Genomic DNA, 21,434 nt, shown 5'->3' with positions numbered 1-21,434 from the left:
TTGCTTTGAGAAATCACAACCTGGTTTTGGGGGGGGGGGGGGGGGGGGGTATTCCAACCATATAATGTCAGTCTCACAAAAATAAGATTGTGAGCACTGTCAAAAATTGTGATGCGCATCTGATGCTCAGGGGGCACCATCAGAAGGCAGCATTACTGGAGAGACAATCCGCAGAGATGGAGATGAACTTGAGATGCATGAAGTGAAAAAGCAGGGTAAAATTTCTGTGTGGCAGGTAAATCTGAGGAAGCTATCAGCAAAAATTCAATTTAAAAAAATTGCTTAGAGTGTAAGTTTTGGTGTAGCTGGACTAAGAAGTGTGACTTTTCAGTGACCTTAAGTTCAGAGCTGATCTGTTCACACCTGTTGAATGACAACATTTTCCTTTGGGACATTACCTGCTTTCAAACACTCAATGACAAGCCATATATTTGCCTCAGTTGGCCCCAAATTGGCCCCAGCGTTCAGTTCAGTCCATAGGTCCTGCTGCAGTGTCCAACCTGGATATCGAAGAGTGCACAGGTCTAGTGGCGTGTAATCGTGCTGGGGGAAGCTGCCAAGAAAACAAAACCTTTATGGAGAGATGAGTCAAGTTTTATGTTTTCTTAGCTGAAAGACTTGTTTTTCTTCTGTAATCTTCAAATTGAAGCCTCCTATTTAAAAGTGACTTAAGTTTTTAACTTGTGTGATTTGTGTTGCAAAAGTGAACCAGCACCAAGTCTGATTGGAACCCACGAGGAGGGAGCAATCCCATATTGGTGGTGGGTGGTTAGTTGAGTAAAGTTGTCACATTTGTGTCCTTGTTTGTTAGTCAGGCACCATCACATTTATTGTGGCAATGTCCTCTCCATCAAGAGACAGCGACCACATCGGCAAAATTTGAGCAAATTAACAAAGCCGACGGGCAGCTAGAAATTGACCAGTGTGTGGAGGACGGATGTGATTGGCGGCACAGCCGTGCCCAGTGAAAATTTGGGGTCAGTGTTTACTGTGACGAGGGCATGAAACTTGCAATTTGTAAAACATGCAAAGCCAAAAAATAAACTCTAAAAAACACAACAAACCTAATTGGACACTTTAGACTCCAATTTGAGCAAGCCAACAAAGGGAAAGCCTCTCCTATCCTCCATTGGCTGCTGCATTCAACTGCTTTTGTTTAATAAGTAAAATATATATGTCAGGGACAGCTGGATATACAGCAAGTCTCTTTCATTACAACTCTACCTGTTCCTCTTTTTACTAGGAGAGCACTTAATTTTTTTTATTTTTGCATTTTTTTGGTTGTTAAAAGATAAAGCAAACTAATGCAATTCGGTTGGAAACTGCAAAGAGTGACATTTCTGTAATTATGAAAATGAAAGTTTTTAATCAAAGAAAAGTAGATTTCAGTTTTTTTATTCTGACAAGTATAGTTCTTAGGTAGAAAATCGCTGTTGGCAAGTCACTCTAACAAAGATTGGAATCAACCAAGAAAATACCGTAGGTGCATCTGTAGTGTCAGCCAAATGCGCTAAACGATGCTGTACATTATCATTGGAATCATATCTCCGTTCTAAAAAAGGAAACTGTGGACCTCATTTTTAAAAATTCCAATCTTATCGCCCTATTGATGGTAGTGGATGAGGAAAAGCTTGAACACTGCAAACTACAGCTGGATTTTTCAAAGTTCATAGTGTAACTTTTGTGTTAATCTTACGTGAGCTTGCACTAGGTGTGCCTGCTGTATACGAGAGGGAGCTACCCAGAGAAAGAAGTCAGTGGGGAATGACTCAGTGGAACAGCAGAAAGGGGTTCATCCTTTCCACTTAGAAAGCACTAATTGTTTTCTTTGCATTCCCAGTATAACGAGGTTGCAAAAGATAATTTAATAGCAATTCCCTCAAAGCCAAATGGTTACTAGAGTATTTAAAATAAAGGTCAGTCATTCTGATCGATCCATTAATAAATAGCCCACCCCTGCTGCCCACATCCTGTCACTCTGGTTTGTACCTCATGATTGATGAGTATTGTGTCATTGTATCCCTACTACGTCACACCAGTATGCTGGCATGAGCATGCTCCAGAGGTTTGAGAGCTAGTCTGACCTTATTTGTAGTGTCTCTGCTGCATTTTCATGCTCAGCCAAGTTGTCCTATAATAACTCTGAACTCCAAGTTAGAGAACCATTACAGTGGTGCTTACTGTGGAATAGGGAGATGGCTTGATTCGGGGCTGTACTATACTAGTGGGAGCTACAAAACCTGCCTTACAGCAGTTTCTTATGGTGATGAAAAGAATAAATGAAAGGAATTATCTGGTTAACTTCTGAAATATTTGTGGCGGATTTACAAGTTCTCTTCTCTGTCCATCACATTTGATATTTTCAAAAGCTTAAAGAAGGTCTGGGCATTTGTTGATGCACGTAAGGCAGCGACAGGAAACTACCAGTAGAGATATGGTGACAGTTTCCCTCAGTAGACAAGTGTTCCTCTGACACAACCTCCACTCTCTGCTGGCCTCTATCACACATAACTCCCAGGTAATTACTGCAAAAACCCTCCTCTCAGTCAATTTAACTTCTTCCATGTGCAGCTGTTCGCATCGACAATACAATTCACAATGGAAAATCTTGTTTTCTTGCATGTGGGGTCTGTCACGTTTAGATGTGATCATGGGTCATTTGCCGACAAAATCCCTTCCATGCAGGAATTTTGCCTTTTGAAATGAAATTCTGATTCTCGTCAGGTTGGAAGTCATTTGATTTATTTTGTATTTTTGTTTGTTTTACAAAATTCATTGACCACCTTCGTTTAAGGGCACATTGTTGTAAATTTTGGCACCAAACAAGTCAATTGTCTTCAACTGAGTACCAGGCTCAATTGTCAGCCATTGGCCTCCTTGACTAAATGTAATCTGTATTGCTCTGAAAACCAATCCACTGGCCTCCAGGGCCGTATCGCCCGACTCCTCTCAAAGCTGTAATGTGTGAGCTCTGGCTTCATCACAGGAGGGAAGTTACCCTCACATTTACAGTCGCTGTGGTATGAGCTTATCCCTGCTCTAGGTGTCATGGAAGGCTTTCCCTATATTTCTACTGTGTGTGGTTGTGGGTGTGTGTCGTCACTAAACTGTGTTGAAATCATACAGATCGCCAATTTGTTGTAATCCCCATTCCAAATGAACAGCAAAGGAAGCTTAGTGTGGTACGTGTGGCACGCCTGCAGAAAGAGGCAAAGGGACATTCATTCTGTTGTGATTGTATTAGCCATCCTGAAGCCGTTGGATTATAGTTGGCTGTTTGTCGCTTGTAGTGCAATTTCAGCAATGTGGGCCCTCGCGAGGGGCCTCGTTTGCAAAGAGTTACATATGCTTGAGTTGCACTTTCTTTTCTGTGTGCCTCCCCTTTCACGTTCCACTGTTTATTTCACTGAGTGGATTTAACGGCATGGCCAATGAGTTCATTTCACCTTTTCACAGTTGCTTTGTGTTTTCTCCTGCACATGTGGACCCTGTGGTAGGACTGTATGGTTTGATTGTCTAGCTGTGAGGGGTGGGGCAAAACTAGAGATGAAGAGTAATTTTACAATAACAATGATATGTAATGAATGAGAAAAATAAAAGAACATTGTTGAAAAATACTCCAGATGTTTTGGAGTTTTTAATCCTCAGGAGTGCAATCAAGTCAATGATTGAATTTCCTTTAAGTGAACCAGTTAGCTCCATCAATTGGATGCGATTTTGTTGCTTGACCTGTTGGGCGAAATACATTTAGAGCCATAATGTATGAGATCAGTGGCCTGGTAAACTCAGGAAAATCGAGCGAAGGCCAGTGGTTACTGCGGTGTAAAACTATCAGGCGTTATTGTAGTTTAGCTCTAACTGTATTCATGTAAATTCCTGCCATCATCTTATGCTTATTATTCATAAATTTGAGATGAATTCCTGGCCTCACTTTCCAGATAATAAAAAGGCCAGGAAGTAGTTGGCAGACGAACTCCTGCCTGGATCTGTGTCCTTTTATTGCTCATGGTTTATGTATAACACTACATGACTCATCACTTAGAGATGTTGCGTTACCTCTTAACAATCTAGCGTTGTAGTCTTGACTACTCTATTAATAGCCCTTGTACCTTGATGTATGCAATGACATGGAGGTTTTAATATCTTTCAGTTAAGAGGTGTAGATCTAGTTTCCAAGTGCGTACAGCAGTCCTTTTTTTTAATTTAAGAAATTAACAAAATTGGCGGCACGGTGGTGCAGTGGTCAGCACTGTCGCCTCACAGCAAGAAGGTTCTGGGTTCGAGTCCTGGCTCAGGATCTTTCCGTGCGGAGTCTGCATGTTCTCCCTGTGTGGGTTCTCTCTGGTACTCCAGCTTCCTCCCACAGTCCAAAGACATCAAGAGGGGACGAGGCTGATTGATACTCTAAATTGACCGTCGGTGTGACTGAGTGTGAGAGTGTCTCTATCTGTTGGCCTTGTGATGGACTGGTGACCTGTCAAGGGTGAACCCCGCCTCACACCCGAAAGCTGCTGGGATAGGCTCCAGTCCCCCCCTTAACAGGATAGGCTGAAGAAAATGGACGGACATTGACAAAGTTTTAATGATTCATGCACCATATCATAAATACTTGAAACTGCATTTTTTTTCATGCAAACTAACGTAGTTTTTTTTCACCTCCCTTAGTACATCTTCGGGGAATTCAGCCCTGATGAGATCAATCAGTTTTTTGTGACTCCACGATGTTATGTTGAGGTAAGGATTTGGATTACAATCTATTCATCATCTTATATTCTAACATGCCTGGACAAGAATGTTGTGCCATTTTTACTGTGACCAATCTCTAGTTTGCCAAGTGACAATTGTTAGGGTGAAACGGTGGCCTCTACTGGTCAGCAGTTCCTCCGACGTGTGGTTCTAAAATGGTGTTGTCATTCACTGATCATTTTTGACAGATATCCATTGCTCCATTATACCTGTTATTTTTGTTTTATTGTAGTTGTGTCCTTTCTGTGTGTTTTCATGTTCGAGGTTTTTCCATTTCACATCCTCAATATTCAACATATCTTTTATAAAGGTAGAATACCATTCCAAATGAAGTATCGTAGTGCCGCAGGTATCAGCCTATATATCCGTGAAGCACACTTGAGAAAATGTCTCTGTTTGCTACGGAAAGCTCCAAGAATGTCACCGTTGTGGTTCTATTCAGATTTGAAAAATAACTTGCAATTCTTCTAATAATCTAAATCCTATTGCGATGTCAATCAGAAAAATCAAATTCAGATTATTTCTTTCCAAAGCATTTAGCCCTATTCAGATTATATACTAATGTTGTAACTTTTGGTGTTTTTGATTGCACAGCCATGGTCAAAATGTTCAGTGCTACAAAGATCTGAAAATAGTTCCTGTTTTTCCCCTTCATTCAATTGATTTGATTCTAGAAAATACTTAAATCATTTAACATTGTCACAGTCTGTCAGACACTGAAAGATTCACTGCCTTGACAGACTTGTTGTGAAAATTGAGACTGAATAGAGGTCCGGATGAAAGTTTTGGAGCCCTCACATGAATTGAAATCACACCCACCCCCACCCCCCCCCCCACCCCCAAAAATGAAATAATCATTTTTAATTCTAATTTATCTCTTTGCAGCTTCCTCCATTCAACGACAAAGTTCCGTGCGTCAGTCAGTCTTCTGGTACGTACAATCAAATACACTTGATGGCTTGAAAAAAATATTCCCCATGAAAATTCGTTGGGATCAAATCTCCTGATCCACTCCTTTTTAGTCTCTGAGAATTCTAAAGTTTTTGCTCATGATAATTTTTTAAAGCACGTTTTGAAATTGTAAGCTAATGTCCCAGACTAGGCTGACGAGACCTGCTCTGTAGGGAGATGCTTTTAATGTCATTGTTTTTTGCATATATTTATGAAGACTTGATTTGACCTTTTCAGTATTAGCAATGTTAGCAATTTTAAACATTTAAATTTCCAGCCACCAAATACTAAAACATAACACACCTTTCTTTAAAATGGTATCCATTTGCACATGACATTTGCCTTACCTTGATTTGTATTGATTATTTAGGAAGTTACTGCACTCCTGCTGTACCTTATATTATGGAGTCTATGGGACTGCAGGTTTGCGGTGAGTTGAGGAGCCCGACACACTGTGGACTGACTAGCTGTTGTACGTTTGCTGTAAAACTCCAAATCCAGGTCTCAAAACTGGTGGCTTTCTAAACCTTGCGCCTGTATTCTCTCTCTTGCCTGTTGGTAATACCTGTAGAGCTTTGCATGCTCAAGATACTGTGAAGTATCTTATCCTCTTTTGCATATAATGCATTTTCACCACTGCAAAGGCTCCAAGTTGACTTGAAATAGAGTATGGATGTTGGTATGATTTTAACAATCACAGCTTATTTACTAAGGGCATAGTGATGGTGTTATGTGGTTGCTAACGTGTGTGTACTACGGATGGGTTATGATTTTGTTAAATATGATTATCGCGGTCATGTTTATTTCTTCTTTTTTTTTTACTGGCACCTGGTAATAATGCCTTACCACCACCAGAAGGCGCAATTGATGTACCTCGTCACTGTTTGCCAACCATCATTGAACGGCCAGAACAAATGACTTGCTCTGTGAAATAATCCTTCTAGTAGATTTGCTCTGTATTTAAAGTACCGAATGGGAGCTGAGTAACTTAAAGCACCGCAACAGCACGAGGGAGCAAGGCTAAGAGCTAACTGCTAGCCATAACAAACAACACATTTCATCTGTCACACTTGATGATGTCCATTAATTGATCAGCAAAATGGACCATCAGTCCTCTCAGGGTTCCTCACCCCAGTGTGAGGGACTGTCTGCTCGTGGCGAGCAGTGTGGATGTTAACATCAACACATCGGGGTGCTGCAGCGCAGAGCTAGTTTTGTAAGTTTAGCTGAAACTGCATCATTTAGTGAGTCGCTACGACTACTGTGCTCGCAGTCTCTCACACTCATTACACACCGTATGTGCGATGATGGGCTTTCAGTTTTTGCGCCTGTGGTCAAAAATTGCCAAATAACATTTGAATCGTTCCCGGTGAAACGACACATGTGTTTTCTTGAGATGCACAGCCCTAAGTGTGTACTTGTACTAAGAGATCTAGGACTGAATGCATTTTCCACCAATAAAGTGTGATTTCAGTAATACTAACAGGACCCTTCTAATCTAGAGGACGTAACTGCTGTCTTCATACCTTCTTAACTCCTCCATCAGGGTTTACAATGTGTCTGACCAGTCAGCTGAGTCATGATGAAAAGCAGATTTTTTCTGATTTGCATCTACTAATGTTTCCTGTTTGTTCACCTTTTCCACTTTGTGCCTCACACTGCATAATGATTTACTATTCCAGCTGCCATGCAATACATTTTAACAGGATGAAGACTGTGGTTTTGTGATAGTTACATGTATTTGTGGACATCTGTTTTCTTCAGTTCCCTGAAACAACAGTGAGAATTTAGATCGAATGATTAAAAGGTGCTTTATTATCAAGATAACATGCACATACACGTAGACTACTGGGAAAGTATTCTGACAATTTGACACATCTCAAAATACTGCTCTCAGATTTACTGCTTTATTTTAAGGCTAGCATAATTTCTCGGCTTCTCCATGATGAAATAACCCAAGGGCAATGATTTTTACAGATAAATTACAGATAGTGATGATTTATAGCAATTTTTGACAAGCCCTGAAATCAGTAAATATCAGTTGTCAACCTGCAATCACAATCAAAAAGTTTTCTCAGCCCCTAATTTTTTCAAAGAAAACTAAAATTTCACTATTTCATAGAATATTAACCTTAGAACTCAATTGCCCCTGTATGTCTAATAGAAAATATTGAGCTGCTGAATCATCCCACTTCACGTTCACCTGTAGAGTAGACGTTTGGATTAAATTGATGGATTTCAGTAATTCTTAGTCTTAAGAATAGGTCCTGATGTGGTGGTGTTTTTTTATTGGTACGTAAGACTCAAGAAATCCCACGTCCCTGTTTGGGTTTTGTTAATTACGCTTGCGTCATATTCAGGCGAGTGTTCAGTTTTAAAGGGATCATTTCTCCTCCTGTGTTTTAGGCCCAAATGTATTTCTAATTGATTTGTATGTGTACTGTTATCTGCAGCAGAGGACTATCAGCGCATTGAGTTTGGCGTTGACGAGGTGATGGACTCCAAGCCTGTCGGTGTGAATGATCCTTTATACAAGGTATCGAGCACCCTGAACCCCCAGGCTCCAGAGTTCATCCTGGGCTGTCAATCAGCCCAGAAGTCTCAGCAGACATCACCAGCTGCTGATGTCCCTGATGGAACCCACTTCAACTCGCTGGATGGCCCTGACTCAGAGACCTCAGCTCTGGACAATCATCAGGCCTGCCAGGACATGGACGGGCTCCCTGGCAGCCTGGGACAACGAGAGAGGAAGAAAAAGAAAAAGCGACCGCCCGGATACTACAGCTACCTGGATCCGTCAACTGGCAGCACCAACAGCAGCGGTGCAGCAGATGGGACGCCCGTAACAGCACTGGTGAATGGACATGCACTTGGTGCCACACACCACAATGCTGAGGATGTGGACGGGAAGACATTGTCAGGGGCTGAACTTTCCTCTACTGCTCTTGTCTCCACAGCCACGGCTGTGGTGACAGCAGCCAAGTTTGCCCCCACATCCACTGTCAGTCAGAGGACTTGTGATAGCCCTGATGACTCTTCTTTGGACTTAACAAGTGGAGCTGCTTCTTTATCAGATGGAAACAATGCAACTTCTTCCTCTTCATCCTCCTCTCAAAGCAGAGGGATGACAGAGGGACAGAGGACTGCAGATCAGCAGCCAGATCTTTTGGCTCCACAGAGCCCTGAACTTTCAGATTCTCCACATAGCCCACGCTCCAAATCACCTCTTCCTCCTTCAGCTGCTGTGGCTACCCCCTCTGTCGCCACACCCATTACGACTACTGAACTGGAGGGAAGGGAGGTAGCAGACAGTGGGGTAGCTAATGGGCTGGCAGAGCCTGATACTCCTGTCAGTGCAGATGGACACAAAGAAGACTGTGAGAGTGGGGAGCAGGCTCAGCAGGTCTCCCCAGACTCTGCCGCCCAGCCAGTAGAGACAGAGCAGGCACATTCACCTGCAGCTCCAGCTGCAACTACTGCCAACCTCCCTAAATCCTGGGCTAGCCTCTTCCACAATTCCAAGCCTCTGCCTGGTGGCCCGCAGGCCTTTGTTGAGGTAAAGAATGTTGTGGAAGTTGTGGCTCCCACTGTTGCTACGCCAGAGCAGCCTGAGAAAGTTGTGGAGGTCAAAGACAGCCCTGTCCATGTATCAGAAGATCCTATGGCCCCCAAACTTGCAGGTATTATATGACGATACTTCATGGTGCTAACAGCTCATTCTACATTTCTTTCCTCCTGAGAGAGAACAGAATTGCTGTTAAACTTTCCGCCCACTTGGTGGCAATGTTGAGACATATATAGTGTTCTGCTTCAGTTTTTGAACAGAAAATGTTGGACAAAAGGGACTAGATTTCATATAATTCTGCATGAGACGGTAGGTTGGTAGATCGGTAGATATATAGCTGTATTTATACAGCTCAATTTGCTAATCAACACGTCACCCAAAATGTTGCATTCATGTTGATCAAATCAAACAAGCAGTAGATGGTATCGCTGCATCCAGGAAAGTTTTCAGGAACAAAGTCGATGGACTACAAGCGTAGTGAGCATATAGATATGCTGGGAATTCCCTGGAAGGCCCAGAACTTCTGAGTAGGTTCTTAGTCTCATGAAGGCAGTGGAAGTGGTGTTGTTAACAGCTCTTAAACTCTTTAAAAGTGAAATTAAAAGGGGATGCAGAGTGTAAATGTAAAACGGGACGAAGATGTAGGAAGATGTAATTGTTTCTTCCTGAAGGAGATGAATTACTGGTGAGATTACAATGCATGTTGCAGTGAGGTTCACTATCAGGAAAAGCTTTGGTTTTGGTAGAATGTTACTATTCAAGTGTTAAATTCCACAAATGCAGGATTAAAGTATTGATCTGAACACCCTTTTTAACAAAACAGTTGCTGACACAGTCACAACTTGGAAAGAAAAAGTCAGAACACAAATCATTTTGGCTGATCGTGTCAGTAGCTTTTACATGATGACATGAAAAACTGATGGAAGAATGAGAAGAACTCGGCAAAGAGAACCACCTACTGGTGTTTGTGGTGGCGAGCCCCACATCCACAGCGAGGGGCCAGGTCACATCGATGTCCTGGAATACAAATCGTCTGTGTCAACATTGTTATCCAATGTTATTAATATTTTTCTAAGGCATGTTCACTGTTAGTCCATATATTTGCAATTATCCATCTTCAACAACTGTAATAAGAATGACTAATTCCAACTTGTTGTATTGCAGTTAAATGTTTTTCACCTTTCATACTGAACTAGTAAGATATATATATATATATATATAGACACTTAATTTCATCATATATATATATATATATATATATATATATATATATATATATATATATATATATATATATATATATATATATATATATATATATATATATATATATATGATGAAATTAAGTGTCTATATGTATAGAGAGGAAGAGTTCGTGTACACTGTTGCTATTAACTCCATCACTGTAAAGCAGTTCTCTTTGTGCTAGTGAATTCCATGTCTTCATGGGTCACAGTGGACTGACTTTCTGGTGTAAATAAGAACCAGTATTTCTCTCGTGCCGTGGCGCGTTTTTAACTTGAGAAATGATTCAGTGACACCTTTTGTCGTAAAAGTCAAGAACCGGGCGGATAAATGGGTTATATGGGTTATAATCAAAAGCTGCATGGCTTTACTTTCTAGGCTTCTTATGCTGACAAACCAAAGGTTGTTATTTACATACGAGTACATTCTATTCAGGTTAAATGAGGTCACAATGTAAATGTGTTTGCATTGAGGGCTAACCTTGTTGTCACATCTTCATCAGCAAGTTTATTTATGTCAGTCTTTTATTTTAAATCAGTTGTGTCAAACCCAGCCCACGTTACCATGGGAGCTGTGTCTCTGGGTGACCGTCTCCCTTCCTAGGTGTGGAACATCATATCCTTGCTCTGATTCAGAAGGCTCTCCTGTGCTGTCGTTACAAGAAGCCAAATCGGAAGAAGGAACATCTGTTTTCTTAGAATTAAAACTCTCATTTGGTGATTCTGAAACGTTTTAACAAAACACTTCATCTTATCAAAGAGATACTGACTAATAATTGTTCTTTATTAATTGTATTCATATTGATTTTCATTCATTTGATGCAGTTGTAGGAAGCTGTCACTCTAAAATAAGGTCTTGTTTTTGTCTTTGAATCCCCAGAACTTATTGAGAATGTGAAGTTGATACATAAACCAGTGTCTTTGCAGCCGAGAGGACTTATCAACAAGGGAAACTGGTGTTATATCAACGCTGTATCCTTTTCACACTGATTTTTTTTTTTGCTCCATTTTTGTGTTTTTATCTCATGAGGTTTTTTTTTTTTTTTTCCCCCATGTACATATTTGATTTATGAGGTGAGCTTTGCTTGGAAAGATCTACAAAAGAGGGTGGATGACACACCCCAGCTTGAAATCTTGCATGCGAAAATTCAAGTAATTTTAACTTCCCAAACATGTTAAACCATAAACGAACCGTTCACTGGTATTTTATGAAAGTTATTGCAGCGACTTGTCACACTGCTGGTTTCCCTCCCTGACTCTGAGTGCTCAGACCCTACAGGCTCTGATTGCATGCCCTCCCATGTATCACCTGATGAAGTCCATTCCTTTGCATAATGAAACGCAGAGACCATGTACCTCCACACCCATGATAGACAACTTGTGAGTACTGCTGCAAACTGCGGTTGAATTGGATATCAAGCATGCTGTGCAGAAATCTGTTCAACTCTTCACCCTTTTTTGTCTGCTAGTGTACGGCTGGTAAATGAGTTCAACAACATGCCTGTGCCATCTAAAGCCAAACAACAAGGTGCGTTGTCAGGAAGCCTGTCATTCATGGACATTCACAGTTTGTGTCCAGCTCACTGATGAGGGATTTCTAACTCTGTCCGCAGCTGTTGGGGATAAGGTCATGAAAGACATTCGTCCCGGTGTACCTTTTGAACCGACATACATTTATAGACTCCTCACCCTCATCAAGTCAAGTCTCTCTGAGAAGGTAGGCTCTGCTTCTTCTGCTACTTTTACTTTATTACGTTTCATTAAAGGATAAATGGAAATGTCCATGACAAGGCGTTGTTCTGAATACACCTCTAGAACAGATCGTACTGAATGGAATGTTCTCGTTTTTCCAAATTGCACCTTTTTTATGAGCTGGCAGAGGAGAATTTGACAGCTCACCTTAATAAAGGCAGTTAAAGCAGCGAAGATGCTGATTCAGTCCTGATTCACAAGTTGAATAACTTCATTTGCTCAATGACAGTCATTTGATATTTCTGGTAACCTTAATGAGTGTCTGCATATGCACATGTAACACTTATTTTGGCAGTAGACATTTTTGGTTTGTTTTAATTAGTGCCCATGTGCTTTTGCTTGTCTGCCAGGGTCGACAGGAAGATGCGGAGGAGTATCTTGGCTTCACTCTCAATGGACTGCATGAGGAGATGCTGGCTTTGAAAAAACTAATCTCACCTCAGGAAGAGAGTAAGCACCTCTGCTGTTAACCTATCACAGCCACATCACAAGCCACACACAGTCTCCATAGATATTGGCTAATTGAACAAACCCATTGCTTTTGTCTGGGAATCTCCTTAAATTCTCCTTTGTTTATTTTTAAGTTGACTTAAGAAGTTTGTTTTTGTTTTTTCAGAATTAATTTTCAAAAGAGAGTCTTGAGCAGCTCAGGATCAGGCACATCAAGATATTATCAAGTGATGAATGTGTATTCTGTGTGTGTCTGATGTCTCCTCACCAGACAGATTGATACAATATTGACTGACAATGTTACCGACAATTTTCCTCATTCATGAAATGATCCTTTTCACCGCCGTGTTCTTAAATGTTATGGGCCTTTTTTTAGCCCTCAATTTAGTTTCGAAGGAAGTAAAAACTGATGACCAGCCGTAACTTCATGCCCTTTACATCGACTGTATGTCTTGTGACTGGCAATCTGCCAGCCTTGCAAAGACTTTAATACTTTCTTCGCCATTGATGAGTCTTCAGTGGTTTACAACACAGCGAGCAGCCAGATACTGTAACACCGCACCACTCATTGCTGCATGCAGCTTTGATTAGGTCACGAGCGTGAAAGTGCCAGGGCCCAAAAGTTTATCTTGGTGAATGCATTTGCTCTCCAAATGCTCTGCTGTTTGCTGTTGAAATTCTTGCAAATGTTACATTCATGTGGGACGCGGGGGGGTTATCGTCATCCTCAGCTCTCTTCTTTACTGAATGAAGTACTTCAGCCATTGGAGAGCTGAAGCGTTTTTTTTCTCTCCTCCTTTGAGCAGAAGCTCCCACGCCCAACGGCCCGGAGTCCCAGACAGGTGTGGAGGAGGATGTTGCTGATCAGGAGGAAGAGGGTAGTGAAGATGAGTGGGAGCAAGTTGGCCCCCGAAACAAGACTTCCATTACTCGCCAAGCTGACTTTGTCCGCACGCCAATCACTGACATATTCGGAGGGCACATCAGGTACCTTAACACAATGTCCCACTGAATGTAAAGGTGTTGTTATGTTTGGTAGTAGCATGAGGCCTGGGACCTTTCTTCACGGTGGCACCATGTACAAGTGCCACTGTCCCTCATAATAACAGCCACTGTCAGAGGATTGAGAACTTTCAGACAAACATGAAAGTGACGTGGGTGTAGCCCGCCTAAATAACATCTTCTATGAGGTTCTGGTCTGGCACTGTCCTGGACTTAACTCAATTTATAGTGGCTGAAGATTATTTTCTCAAAGATTCTCTGAGAGCAGAGCAAAAAGGAGAAAGTGTGTGTGTGTCATCTGAGCATGGCTGTAATCCATGGACTTCAGGCATTAGTCGAGGTAATTATTCTCTGTTGGGGAATGAATGAATGAATTGGAAAATCATTGTCTCCAATTTTTTTGTTTGTTTTTGCTGTGAAATCAGCTTTCTGAGCTCGCTGGCCTTCCAGCGATTGCTTTGTTCTGATAATGAAGTTATTTTTTGTTAAATTAGATTTAAGTTAGATTATTTCAGTATGACTGCAGTCTATGCTAATCCAATTGAAAGAGACACATTTTGAAAATATTAATGCCTTTGTATTAATTTTTCTTGTAGTCACACTTGGATCAGGACTTTATATTTAAGCCGTTTTGGTTTTAAATCAGTTGTGTCAAACATAGTCCACGTTACCATGGGAGCTGTGTCTTTGAGTGACAGTCTCCCTTCCTAGGCGTGGAACATCATATCCTTTCTCTGATTCAGAAGGTTCTCTTGTGTTTCCGTCACAAGAATCCGGATCAGAAGAAGGAACATTAGCTAGGCAGGACACCGTGTGTTCCTGCTATTGCCAGAGCTTTTCACTGACATTATTAGCTGCCCGTAAATTGATTGTTTGAACTTTGGGGGAATAAACAGCTGGTATCGATCCACCCTTGAGCTGCAGCAGTAACTGGCCCTGAATAAAGCACTCAGAGTAAAAGTCACACACATAATACTTGTAAGTTCTTCTGGGGACGTTTCCTTGGCTATTAGATCTGGACGACGAAAGTGACATTTCAGGCAGTGTAAGAGCATTGTTTTCTTTGGAGAAAATAACAAAAAAATAATAGCGCACACTAAAGGAAAGTGGCAAACACCTAAATGCTGAAGTCGGGTTCTTTTTAATAGTTGAGATGACACCTTTCCTTAGCGGTAGAAGGCCTGTAGGGCTGGCTAGCTTATCGGTACTGCCTCAGGATATCCTCAGGCCTCCAGAGGCAAACTGAGATTTGTGATTTTGTGCTTCATAGATGTTCTCTCTCGCTCTCTCTCTCAGATCGGTGGTTTATCAACAGAACTCAAAGGAGTCGGCCACACTGCAGCCCTTCTTTACCCTGCAGCTGGACATCCAGTCAGAGAAGATCCGCACTGTCCAGGAGGCTCTAGAAACTCTGGTGGCACGAGAGTCAGTCCAGGGCTACACCTCGAAAACCAAGCAGGAGGTATGAAAGAAAAGCTTTGCTTTCGTGAATACATCTGACATACAGCCTCAGAAATCCAGGGTCAAGTTACAGTTGCGACTTTCAGGACATTGTGTTCAAGTTGTTTGTATTTTGGAGTCTGATCCTGTTCTGGTGCGCTGCTGTATCAACACTGGGATGAAGACTAATGTTGGGTAAATAAGGAGACATAAATCATCAATCCATCCCCAAATTTTCCTCGCACATCTTGTTCCTGATTCCTGGTATCGGAGTGTGAAATCCTCACAACTGCTGCCGAAAATGTTTGCCTGGAAGAGGCTGAGTCTTGTTCTACTTGGGACATCTGATTTACAGCTGTCTACTGGGCAGTTTTGTTTTATAGATGAAACTATTTTGCGTTTTTCATTTTACAGACAGTAAACCTTGCTTCGCTTTATTCTTGGTTTCTTTCAAAAGAACCAATAGTGATTTATGGGTTGTTGGTTTTAAAGCCCCAGTAAGCTCTTGTTCTTTCAACAAAATGTTTCCTCTTGTTGTGTTCCCTCTTATTTAGGAGCTTTTTATTGGGTTTTACCTCAAGTTTACAGCTTTAAATAACATTTTTGTCTCGTTACCACCAGGACCCCCTTCACTAACTGCACGTCTTTCATGCGTCTCGTTCTTTTCTCTCAGATTGAGATCAGTCGGAGGGTGACTCTGGAGGAGCTGCCGCCCGTGCTGGTGCTCCATCTCAAGAGATTTGTGTTTGAGAAGACCGGTGGCTGTCAGAAACTGACCAAGAACATCGACTACCCCGTTGACTTGGAAATTAGCAAAGGTACAGATGCGCCAACCGACCGAGCCCACCAGGTGTCACTGATTCTTGGTACTTGGTTTAAAAATAAAAGCATCAACAGGCTTCAGTCTTAGCTTTAGATAATCATTTCCAGAAGTTGCCCAGAATAAATGCTTCTGTCAGTATGATTAACACTTGGTGAATAGGTGGTTCCCGAGGGAAGGATGAATGGTTTTGATATGTGTAGACAGCAGTGGAGTGTTTTTCTCAAGGGGGGAATGATTTATCCACTAAGCTTAGGAGTGACTCAACAAAATGACTATTGTAGGCTCTGGAAGGAATGAGAATCTGAATGAGTTTGTAAACATTCATAATTAGCTTTTACATAACAGTTTCAAGAAGAATTTTGTAAGTTGTTGAGGCCATTTTCATGAATTCATAAAATAAAATAGCCGTGTCAGGTTTGAACCTTGTCAGGCCATAAAAGCTTGGGGCATACCAGACCACCTCATGATTGGGGTTTCTCGGCTGTCTAGAAGTTTATCAGCGTAACAGTTGGGAATGTTGTGAATTTTCAAAGCCCAGAAAAAAGTGCTTGGTGACACATCCTGTATTTAATTATAATTTGGGCAATACCTTCAAACATCTTGGTCCAATCAGTGGATTTTCACTTTTTTTTTTTACTGATTTCCTTTCAGATCTCCTGTCCTCTGGAGTGCGGAGCAAAGTTGTGAAAGGCCAAAGAACGTACAGGCTCTTTGCAGGTGTGTAGATCATTGGTACTTGAATCACATGATTAGAATCAATTAGATGGAGTTGTTTGTCACACACTGTCACTCAAGCAGAGGCTCAACGAGGCAATAATTGTGATTAATTTAGCTTGAGCTCTGTCCATCTTGTTGGGGCTGAGTTCACTGAGCTTTGTAAACTGAAAGTGTTTCAAAGAAGTGGATTTTTCTGCCCTGAAGCTCTTGATAAAACAGATGATGCAGCTTCAAGTGATTCTTCACCTAAAAAGTGGATTTTGCCATGAAGAGTAGTGACAAATGGGTGCCTCTTCAGCTCAGACATTAGTTTTTCCCCTCCTGCATCACTTCTTTGTGACTCCAGGATAGTGACTGACTGCAACACTGACAAAACATTTTGATGTCCCAAGTCTGAAATAATTGCTTTTATGCCCCGCTAGTTGTTTATCACCATGGGAACAGTGCGACAGGCGGTCATTACACCACGGATGTCTTCCACATTGGTCTTAACGGCTGGCTGCGCATCGACGACCAGACGGTGAAGGTCATCAACCAGTACCAGGTGGTGAAGCAGACTGCAGAGCGCACCGCTTACCTGCTGTACTACCGCCGTGTCGACCTGCTGTAGACGCACACATCACACATGCCGACATTATACGCAAGCAAAGCCGCATATATTCACACAAACACACACACAAACACACCATCATCCATGCTCAAAATGCACTCGTTGACGGCACACATCCGCAAACACACGCGCACACACATGCGCACACACATACACTCAAACCGTATGAACAGGAACACTGCCCAACTTATTTTGCAAGATTTTCCTCCTCTTCCCTCCTTTCCCTGCTTTCCTGAGAACCAGCTTTTCCAACAACACCTTTTTCCTTGTCTCTTTGGAAGAAGAGAAACAACTTGCATTCACAACCTTTTCCCTGTGACTGCTCTCTCTTTTCTCTGCACCACTGCTGTGTGTTTCTCTCTTTTTTCTTTCTTTTTTTTTTTTCATTCTACTTTTAAAGCACCACGGAAGGACTGTTGAATAGACAGAGGTGGGATTGGGGTTCCGGGTCCTGAGACTCAATCCTGACTGAGCCCACAGCTCGGCTCAGACAGTGGAAGGAAGAACTATCTACCACAGGCTGCAAGTGGACTGCTGGGGCAATTCCTCTTGTTTGAATGCCCCCTTTTAACGACCTGACATAGAAATATCAGTGTTTGCCTTTTAGAGAGGAGAACTGTTGGCTTGATGAATTTGCAACAGTTTCAAACGCCTATTTGAATTTGCCCTAGTGCATTGAAAAGGCCCAGCACCAGCATTATTGCGAGTCTCCCTTCCCACAGCCAGATTGTCTTCTCTGCCACCAACTCCTCTTCTTCCATTTCCTCCATTTTATGATGCTTTTAAAGCTCGGTACAGCTTGAGCCATCAAAAACAGGACAATAATCAGAGGTACATTGAAAAAGAACTGAACTGTTTCTTTGTTTGAGAGAACCTTGCTGGGTTTAGATTTAGAAAGTATCTTTAAAGAAAAATCTTTAATGCGCTTTAGAATTAAAGTGATAACAAGCTTCTGTGCACAAAGTATAAACTGATTGATGAATATGATATGACAGGCAAATGCACATTTGCAGATATTTAGAATAAAATATAAAAAAAAGAGAAAAAAATATATAAAAATTAAATCTAGCGGACTGAAATCTTGTTTGGGTCCGTAAGGACTGCGCTAGTTTTGAGACTCAGTTCTTGCACTGGAGAGGTGGCGAGCAATCAAGACAGATTCCACTGCAAAAACCTGCCCTTGTTTACTTTGTACATTTCCTCCTCTATCCATTCAGTTTGTTTGTCTTTACTCGTCTCTAAAGGTTCCACCTGTGTCTAGGTGGCTTATCAGTGTAGTTTTGAGCCACACCACCCATCGAACCCCCTACTCAGCTGAAAGCGGGGACTGCCTTAGGTTCAATCTGTGATGTTCCTCCACTCAGTGTACGCGTCTAACCCTCCTCAGACGGCAGCAGCAAGTTGGCTGTCTGAGTCATTATGGGACTGTACCTGACACTTCGATATACTCTGTGGCTCAGCATCGCCTCCTCGCCAAGGGGGGAAGTGGGACTACACCCTGCTAAGTTCTGCATAAAGACCTTGGACATGTGCACAAAAGGAAATAGTGTTTTCTTTTGTTGAAGATTTTGGATCATTCATTGATTGTGATTTTGTTTGTTTTGAGCTATAAAAAGATGTTTAGTTGTTTTTTTTTTCTTCTCCCCCCCCCCCCTTTTTATTGATCATTTATTGGATGCCCACCCCCTCCCCAACCCCCACCCCGCCCCCATGCTCGTGCTCCCTTCTGAAATATGCTTGCAAATTACACAGGATAAAGCACAACAATGAATAAAATTGAACTAGTTCTTTGCTTGATATTTATTTCTATTGTCATTTCCTCTCACTTGCCCAAGACCCGATCCATTCCAAACACCAGAGTCAGACTGGCAGTATTCATCCGCTCGAGTATTTTAGGTTGGTCTTCTTGGTCTTTTCTCCTCCAGACCATCCCCCCTGAAAGCAGTGTGAAAACACTCGCCTGTATTCAGATCAACTCAACCCTTATCTGATTGTAAATTTGCTGATTCGGTTGAACCATTTTCATTTGGATTGTTGGACATTATTCAAAATTAGTTTTAAGTTATTTTTAGCCTATGTGGTGATGTATGAGCATCTCTATGTCTCGATTAACTTTTCTTTCGGGGTTTCAAAGCTGGAAACCTTTTCCCAGGTATAAACCAAAGGACATTATATCGGCCCGACTGTCTCCTGTAATTTGTTAAATGTGTTTTCCATCTGAGGTGTTGGTGCCATGTCTCGTCACAGTCGTCCACGACTCATTCCACTCGGCAAACGGAGGCACGCTGTTAGGACATCCTCTAACATTAACAGTAGTTCACCTGTGCTGCTGGCTTTGTAATCATTTCTGCACAAATTGTGACATTATTGATTTGCTCTGTTTTCTGTTTGTTTTTTCATCCCTCCTCCCCCCTTCTCTCCCCCCTTCCCTTTTGAAGAATGTTTGGATGTTGGGACTTTCAAACAGACAACTTGAGCTTTCTGTTGTACAGTTTTATTTGAGTCTCATCGCTAGTCAGGAAATGTGCTGGTGAAATGCTTCAATAATGTCTCTTTTCAGTATGTGCTCCTAACACTATTGTCTGCTGGGAATTGTTGGGGATATTGACTTAAAAAAAAAACAAAAAAAAACGACAAAACTCTATTCTGTCATTTAATTTTAAGCTTCCAGCATTCTATTTTGTTTATTGTTCAAATAAAGGATTGTGCAAAAAGCAGTTTGCTAATGAAGTGGAGTCAAAAGACTGGCTTCTTTATAATACAGGAACGATTGAGATCATCTGCAGCCTCTGCCCGGCTACAGCAGTGTCGACCATAAACCAATGACCAAAAAAAGCTACATTGTCTTGGTTGACCATACACTGCTAATTACTCCTGTTTCTGTACGTCAACATATACGAGCAGTAGAATTTGTAGTGGGCTCCAGCGCCTGTCCTGTGGTTGAGCTGGCGGCCTCACTACCCAGAGTGCTCCTGGGCTGCGGCTATGCTCGCTCGCCTCTGCTTTAATGGAAAGCAGACCCATAATTGAAAAATCTGCTATGTCAGGTCTTTCTGCCTTTTGGTGTTCCTTTACTATTTATTCCCTCTTTACAATACCTTGGTCATCCACTGAGTGGGGCTTTGCTCTCAAACTAACAATCAAATTTGGCATTTACTCACTTTATGTCAAAAATCCAGTTGCCAGAATGAAATGCTGGTTGTAAACCGTGTGTGTGTTCGAGAGAGAGAGAGAGAGAGTGTGAGAGAAATCTCGACATGCCTGAACCCAAAAATACCTTTTACGTCAACATTTCTTACAAGAGCAAGAGAGGTTAGGAGATGACGTCTGTGATGGACGCTGTTCTTTCAGTCCCATTTGCAAATGAGCAAGGTCTAGGCCACAATGTTCTACCCCTCAGTGAGCACTTCATGTGGCTGCAGTGAACCGGACCTGGACTCCAGCGTTCTCGCAGAAAAACCTTTTTCAAGACCAATTTCACTTCGGTGGGTTGTGTTGGTTGTGAAGCTAAAGCACGTCTTCACAAACGGTGATCACGCATGACTGTGGTTGGCAGAAATGTACAATGTGAACGTTTTTCTCTGGCAAAACCAAAGTTTGCTTAAACATCAGGAGGAAATGCCATGTTCGGACACCCACAAGCAGGTGTGTGTGGTGGGGGGGGGGCATTGTGTGTACAGTCTATATAATCTATTTTTTTAACTGATCTTGAACTTTGATGTTTATAATGTAGCAGTCAAAGAGTCTAAAGAATGACACAAGTCCAGTATGGAGGTAGACTGTAGGGCTTTTTTGTTTTTTTTTGGTAACCAAAGAACTTAAAATCTGAATAAAATTGTCTGGGAACTGAAGGGCCGCTGGTTTGATCCTCACCTCCCCCGATGACCATGTTGAAGTGTCCTTGAGTAGAATATTCTTAATTATTCTAGAAGAGGAGCGTGGCTCCTTGCACGGCTGCCGCCTCCATCAGTGCGTGTGAGTGCGGCAACATGCTGAAGTGCAGTGAGAGCTGCTGAGGTAGAAGCGCGACACAAATAAATAGAAGCTGAAGGAGTTTAGGAGCTGCTGCTTTGCAGCACTTTTAACTGCATGTGAACATTTCTTTGTGGTCATATGCTCATGGAAAACCTAGAA

The 21,434-nt window shown here is 41.9% G+C and overlaps 1 protein-coding gene across 3 annotated transcripts in view; it reads left to right on the top strand.

Moving 5' to 3' along the window:
* Window positions 1-21,434, top strand: part of usp10 (ubiquitin specific peptidase 10) — a 25,541-nt gene extending 4,107 nt beyond the window's left edge. Inside the window, exons 2-15 of one of the 3 annotated variants that reach the window (XM_086183581.1) lie at window positions 4,666-4,734; window positions 5,632-5,677; window positions 6,068-6,127; window positions 8,154-9,377; window positions 11,387-11,478; window positions 11,777-11,886; window positions 11,976-12,034; window positions 12,120-12,223; window positions 12,609-12,708; window positions 13,515-13,695; window positions 15,007-15,172; window positions 15,824-15,968; window positions 16,625-16,690; window positions 17,113-21,434. In XM_086183581.1, the coding sequence (XP_086039707.1) occupies window positions 4,666-4,734; window positions 5,632-5,677; window positions 6,068-6,127; window positions 8,154-9,377; window positions 11,387-11,478; window positions 11,777-11,886; window positions 11,976-12,034; window positions 12,120-12,223; window positions 12,609-12,708; window positions 13,515-13,695; window positions 15,007-15,172; window positions 15,824-15,968; window positions 16,625-16,690; window positions 17,113-17,300 (2,610 nt within the window). In that variant the 3' untranslated portion in view covers window positions 17,301-21,434. Of the gene's footprint in view, window positions 1-4,665; window positions 4,735-5,631; window positions 5,678-6,067; window positions 6,128-8,150; window positions 9,378-11,386; window positions 11,479-11,776; window positions 11,887-11,975; window positions 12,035-12,119; window positions 12,224-12,608; window positions 12,709-13,514; window positions 13,696-15,006; window positions 15,173-15,823; window positions 15,969-16,624; window positions 16,691-17,112 lie in introns of all 3 variants that reach the window. The other 2 variants (XM_086183572.1, XM_086183588.1) reach the window with 2 other exon arrangements.

This window comes from Aulostomus chinensis, chromosome 2 (assembly GCF_037954235.1).
Source record: "Aulostomus chinensis isolate RoL2024-O1b breed Wild chromosome 2, RoL_Achi_v1.0, whole genome shotgun sequence".
Taxonomy (NCBI): Eukaryota; Metazoa; Chordata; class Actinopteri; order Syngnathiformes; family Aulostomidae; genus Aulostomus; species Aulostomus chinensis.
This window is presented reverse-complemented; position numbering and strand designations above follow the sequence as displayed.